Source organism: Lathyrus oleraceus, chromosome 2, assembly GCF_024323335.1.
Source record: "Lathyrus oleraceus cultivar Zhongwan6 chromosome 2, CAAS_Psat_ZW6_1.0, whole genome shotgun sequence".
Classification (NCBI taxonomy): Eukaryota; Viridiplantae; Streptophyta; class Magnoliopsida; order Fabales; family Fabaceae; genus Lathyrus; species Lathyrus oleraceus.
This window is the reverse complement of record NC_066580.1, coordinates 59,140,585-59,147,507: the sequence shown is the minus strand read 5'-3', so window position 1 is coordinate 59,147,507 and position 6,923 is coordinate 59,140,585. Positions and strand designations below refer to the sequence as shown.

The window sequence follows — 6,923 nt, the reverse complement described above, 5'->3', positions numbered from 1 at the left end:
AGGCAATATCAGGTCTACTAGCCGTTAGATATAGTAGGCTACCTATCATGCTTCTATACAAGCATTGATCAATACTAGAACCTCCTTCATCTTTAGTTAACTTTAAATGAGTAGGTGCAAGAGTTCTTTTGTGACTAGCATTATCCATACCAAATTCTTAACTATGTTCTTGGCATATTTGCTTTGGGAGAGAAACATAGAATCTTCCATCTGTTTAACTTGCATTCCAAGAAAATAAGTCAATTCCTCAACCAAACTCATTTCAAATTCAGATTGCATCTGGTTAACAAAATGTTTCACCATTCTATCTGACATTCCACCAAAGATAATATCATCCACATATATTTGGGCAATCATGATTTTTCCAACTTCATCCTTCACAAATAAAGTCTTATCTATCCCTCCTTTTCTGTAACCATTAGTAGTCAGAAATTCAGTCAGCCTCTCATACCAAGCTCTAGGAGCTTGCTTCAATCCATACAGAGCTTTCCTCAACTTGTACACATGTTTTGGTGTATTAGGATCACTGAACCCTTTAAGTTGTTCCACATAGACTTCTTGATTCAAGTAGCCATTTAAAAAGGCACTCTTCACATCCATTTGGAACAATTTGAACTTCAGAATGCAGGCAACACCTAACAGCAACCTTATTGACTCAAGTCTTGCAACAGGTGCAAAAGTCTCATCAAAATCAACCCATTCAACTTGAGTATACCCTTGTGCCACTAGTCTTGCTTTATTCCTAGTGATTACTCCTTTCTCATCAGACTTGTTTTTGTAAATCCACTTGGTACCAATGATGTTAGTCCCTTCAGGTCTTGGAACTAACTCCCATACTTCATTCCTTTTAAACTGCTCCAGTTCATCTTGCATAGCATTGATCCAATATTCATCAGTCAGAGCTTCTTTCACATTTTTAGGTTCAACCTTGGATACAAAGCAGGAATTTGAGCTATTCTCCCTTGATCTGGTAATCACACCACTATTGGGAGGAGTATCCTGTACATTTTCTGTTGAAGTCTCAAGGAATGTTCCAACATCCTCTATGACATTGGATTCTTCATCTTTATCATCAACAATAACATTTATGGATTCCATCAGGACATTAGTTATGGAGTTGAAAACTCTGTATGCTCTGCTGTTAGTAGAGTATCCCAGGAATATACCCTTATCACTTTTGGGGTCCATTTTTCTTCTCTGTTCACGATCTGTAAGAATGTAACATTTGCTTCCAAATTTATGAAAGTACTTCACAGTAGGTTTTCTGCCTTTCCATATTTCATACAGAGTGGAAGAGGTTCCCTTTCTCAAGGTAACTCTGTTGTGAACATAACAAGCTGTATTCATAGCTTCAGCCCAAAAGTGCATAGGAAGCTTCTTTGCATGAATCACAGCTCTAGCAGATTCTTGAATAGTTCTGTTCTTCCTTTCAACTACTCCATTTTGCTGAGGAGTAATAGGTGAGGAAAACTCATGACTTATTCCTTCAGATGAGCAGAAATCATCAAACTTGGAATTTTTAAACTCCTTTCCATGGTCACTTCTTATTCTGATAATACAACTATCATTTTCTCTTTGGATTCTTATGCATAGATCTTTGAAGACATCAAATGCATCTGATTTTTCTCTGATGAAGCTTATCCATGTGTATCTAGAATGGTCATCAACAACCACATAAGCATATCTCTTCCCACCAAGACTTTCAACCTGCATAGGTCCCATTAAGTCCATGTGCAAAAGTTCTAGAGTTTTGGATGTTGTAGAAAGTCCAAGCTTAGGATGTGACATCTTGGTTTGCTTGCCAACCTGACATTCTCCACAGACTTTTCCTTCATCAATAAGCAGCTTTGGGATTCCTCTAACTGCTTCCTTGGATATGATCTTCTTCATTCCTCTTAAATGAAGATGTCCAAGTCTTCTATGCCACAGCTTCACTTCCTTTTCTTCCTTGGCTAAGAAGCACATTGAGGAGTAGTTTGAGACTTTTGGTTCCCATAGATAACAGTTATCTTTGGATTTGGATCCTCTCATAACTTCCTTATTTTCTCAATTTGTCACAACACATTCTTCCTTAGTGAACTGTACATTGAAGCCTTGATCACATAGCTGGCTTATGCTGATGAGATTAGCAGTTAGTCCTTTTACTAACAACACATTATTCAGTTCTGGAACTCCAGGATTGTCCAGCTTACCAACACCTTTGATTTTTCCTTTAGCTCCATCACCAAAGGTCACGTAACTGGTAGTATGAGGTTGTATATCTACCAATAAGTTATTCATCCCAGTCATATATCTTGAGCAACCACTATCAAAATACCAGTCTTCTTTGGTAGATGCCCTTAGAGATGTGTGCGCTATTCTAGCAACCCATTGTTGTTTCTTGATAGGGGCATTATGCTTAGGTGCCTTCTGCTTAGGTCTGACTTGAGGGGTCTGGTTAGGATAACTATGTAACCTGTAACAGAAGGGTTTTATGTGACCAAATCTTCCACAGTAGTGGCATCTCCATCTTTGAAATTTATTCTTTTGATGGTTAATCCTCCTGTTTCCATGATGTTGTGACATTGGTTGTGACTTCTGCTTGATTTTCTGAACTTCAGCCTCTGAGCTTTTGAATTCAGATGAGGATTCCTTAACAAAGCCTAAACCAGACATGGTTCCTGATTTCTGTCCCACCTTTAGAATTTCTTCCAAAGTGTCAGTTCCTTTATTCAGCATTCTGATGGATTTTATCATTTGATCTAGCTTAGAGGTCAGCAAGGTTATCTCACCATTTAGATCATCTATGACTGTCAGATGCTTCTTCTTCTCAGCTTCCAGCACCTGGATAAGTTTCTTCTGCTTTTCTCCTTGTAGACACACTTCTGCACTTTTGACACATAACTCTTTATATGAAGCAGCAAGTTCATCAAATGTAAGTTCATCTCCACTTGAGTCATCATCAGAGGCACAGACACTAGTTAGTGCAATGACATGTTTTGCAGATTCTCCTTCTGATTCACTCTCAGAGTCTCCATCAGACCAGGTGACAGATAGTCCCTTCTTTTGGTTCTTGAGGAAGGTAAGACATTCAGCTCTAATGTGTCCAAAACCTTCACATCCATGACACTGGATTCCTTGCCTTGGTTGGACTTTTCTTCAGATTTTGATCTTCTACTGATGTCAGATGAAGTGTTCTTGACATTTGTTCTACCTTTTTGATCAATCTTCTTTATGAACTTGTTGAACTGTCTTCCAAGCATGGCTATAGCTTCTGATATACTTTCATTACCTCCAATATTTCCTTCTTCTGAATCCTCTTCAGTATTTGATACAAAAGTTATGCTTTTGTTTTTCTTTTCAACATTCTCACACAAACCCATTTCAAAAGTTTGGAGAGAACCAATAAGCTCATCAACCTTCATATTGCAGATATCTTGAGCCTCTTCTATAGCAGTAACCTTCATGGCAAATCTCTTGGGTAATGATCTGAGAATCTTTCTTACAAGTTTTTCTTCAAACATTTTCTCTCCTAAGCCTCCAGAAGTGTTGGCAATTTCAAGAATATTCATGTGGAAGTCATGAATAGTCTCATCCTCTTTCATCCTCAGATTTTCAAACTTAGTAGTCAGCATCTGGAGTTTAGACATCCTTACCTTGGAGGTACCTTTATGAGTTGTTTTGAGAGTATCCCAAACTTCTTTAGCCAGTTCACAGTGATGCACCAGTCTGAAAATGTTCTTATTTATCCCATTGAACAGTGCATTCAAAGCCTTAGAGTTTCCAAGGGCTAATGCCTCTTGCTCTTTGTCCCACTCTTCTTCAGGAATTTGCATAATGATTCCATCTTTACCTGTCTTCGTTGGATGTTCCCATCCTTTGTTGACAGCTCTCCAGACCTTGCTATCCAGAGACCTCAAGAAGGCTATCATACGAGGTTTCCAGTCATCATAGTTAGAACCATCCAGCATGGGTGGTCTATTTGAGAATCGTACATCCTTGTCCATGGTACTAGAAAGTAACGTCCCTAGATCTCACCCAGAAACTAACAGGCAGGGTGCCTGCTCTGATACCAATTGAAATTCTAGTAACAGACTATCGATGTCACACTGGATGTTATGACATCCAATTCTGCGCATACAGGTAATGTATGTAGAAAGTAAATGTAAAAAGCAGTAAATGACACAGAGAATTATTTACCCAGTTCGGTGACAAACACACCTACTCTGGGGGCTACCAAGTCAGGGAGGAAATCCACTATAAGAGGTATTAATTCAGGACTTAAACCACCAGTTTAATCCTATCACTTAAGACCTACCCAATGCAATTTCAATCTAAACTAAGACCTGAGTACCTACTCATTCCCCCTCAATCACAGTAGTGATTACAACCATTAAGAATTTTAAAGTTAGTGGTGAAGATATACTTCAAACAACTCTTGATTGTGCTTAAAAGCTTTAATCAAGAAACACAACACTCACACTTAAAAGCTTAGAGTGACACAACAATTACAACTCAATAAACACCCTAGTCCAATGCAATCATCTAGGTGATAATTGCTTGGCTCACAAGTACAACCTAATTCAAGACACAATGAAAGTACAACAATGATATATAATGATATATTGAATTCTTCACGCTTCAAATCGTTGAATTGTTGAAAGTAGGATTGCCATCCTTTTATAATGCAGTACTTGGGCCTTGAACTTGAATTTCATAAAACTAGGGTTAAGCAAGTTAACCTAATTTCCACACATTAGGGTGCTAACAAATAGGCTATATGCTAGGTCTCTTAATTTTAGCACAGCTGTTAGTTTCCTGAAAATCAGCCTGAGATAAATACTGAAACATAACAGAAAAATTAGCCTATACTTTAGCATCTGCTGTCAGGGATGAATGTCATAACATTCAGTTTGACATCCAGAAAATGCTGTCATGAATGAATGTCATAACATTCAGTTTGACATCCAGTAAATCATGTATTAGCTAATCCTACAGCATACTACTTAAGCATGTCATGACATCAGTCAAGACATCTAAGTACAGTAAGTGTTTTAACATAAAATGCAGCCAATCAAAAACATCTACAGTAATCTAGTTGATCATTTCATACTGATTAAGAAAAAAGAATAAATGAAAGAAAGAATGATATTTTTACTAAAGTACCTCTTATCAAGTATTAAGAATGATAAAAATAATATTAATTAGAGAGTATAATTGGAAAAGGTGTATTGAAAATTAAAATAGATCATTCATTTTAGGATATCTTTTTATTTAAAATTAATCACTCATTGTGGGACAGAGGAATTAGGTTTTAAAATTGATGCTCCATCTTACTAGTTTGTGGTTAATACGTTGAGGAAGGATGTGACTTCCATTCTCTTCTATCTTTTGGATGATGTGTGGGGGGTTCAAATTTCTTTTAGAGTAAGATTCAATAAACTTTAGCTTATCTCTAATAAACAGAGGGTGAGGGTGAGGGTGAGGTAGGAGAGGTTGATCTTGAATTAGAGGACTTTTATTTGGGATCTTTAATGTAAGAGGTCCCTCTTTACTTGGGGATAAGAGTAAGTTAGAAACCTTCTTTTAACAATTTAGAAAAATATTCCATCTCTAAAAATGTTGTTTTCTATATTTCTTTGGCATAAAATGCCAAATTTGAGGTGAATCTAGGTGTTGATTCATCCAGTATTAGTTCGAATGAATTCAACCCTTAATCTAACATAGTTGAGCCTCCTTTTAAAAGATGATTTTCTCTAGAGAGCTCCTCCAAAATAAAATCATATAAGAGAGAACCATTTTAACTATTGTCTCTTTATTCACAGTAATTATAAAAATTATAATTATTTAAATCTAACATGTATATTTTAAATTTTTTACAAATCATTTAAAATTTTCTATTAATAATATTCAAATTAAATTTCGCATTATTTTTTAAACATACATTAAAATAAAAGTGACTTGTGCAAAACTACAAGCACCTTGCTAGTTATATAAAATTTTGGCTTCTCTCATTTGACAAACATGTCCCAATTTACCGCTCAATAGTTCTTGATGACCCATTATTCTCTCTATGAGCCAAACTGTTACTACACAATATTCATGTAATAATGCTCCTTTTGTGCTTCTTAAATCTTACAAGTTGCATGATCTATAAATAGTTCTTAATTGCATTTACATTCAACATCAACTAAACTTGTAGAAGATCCAAGATGAAGATAAAGTGTTTTATTTTTGCTTTCTTTCTTTGTGCACTAATTTTCATCACCGTTGTGGCAATTGAACCGTCCAAAGATGATGAAAAACAAAGTATATGAATAATATTTGTTTGCACAACTTCGTTTTTTTTTATTATTATATTTTAATAATCATGTTAATTTTTTTCGCAGCTCGCGAATTTGAAAAATCCGAAATAAAATTCGGGATAAATAAAGTTAGGCGTTTAAGAGAAGGTGGACATGGTAGAAAGCATCGAAAAAGACATATAAATAGTGTTGCACAAGTTTGGATAAATGGAGGTGGTGTGGGAGGTTCATTCAAAAGAGGCGGTTTTACGGGTGCGATAAATATTGGAGGAGTTCAAGATGGAGGTGAAAACATTGGGCTTGGAGGACAAGGTAAAATAGGAAATGAAGAGAGAAGAAATGAAGTAAGTTCAATAGGAGAAGAAAACAAGGGAGTTAGAGAAGAAGAAGAAAATGAAGGATTTGGAGGGCCTTAGGATCTTCAATAAAAACTAAATGCATGAATGTGTGTATTGCATTTCATGAATTATGTATAATAAAAGCATGCACTCTATCTTACTCAATGCATAGACTTTAATAGGATCCCGTACACGATAAAGTCTCAATATATAAAATATGAGACGATAAATCTGTATTATTAATATATAAAAGTATCTCGAATATCCTTAGAGTATATCACTTTTAATATTGCATTTTAAT

The 6,923-nt window shown here is 35.8% G+C and overlaps 1 protein-coding gene across 1 annotated transcript; it reads left to right on the top strand.

The window, feature by feature from the left end:
- Positions 1 to 6,191: 6,191 nt before the first annotated feature.
- Positions 6,192 to 6,700, top strand: LOC127121915 (uncharacterized). The gene is made up of 2 exons (XM_051052339.1): positions 6,192 to 6,288; positions 6,369 to 6,700. The coding sequence occupies exons 1-2, from the start codon at positions 6,192 to 6,194 to the stop codon at positions 6,698 to 6,700; spliced, it is 429 nt and encodes a 142-aa protein (XP_050908296.1).
- Positions 6,701 to 6,923: the final 223 nt, after the last annotated feature.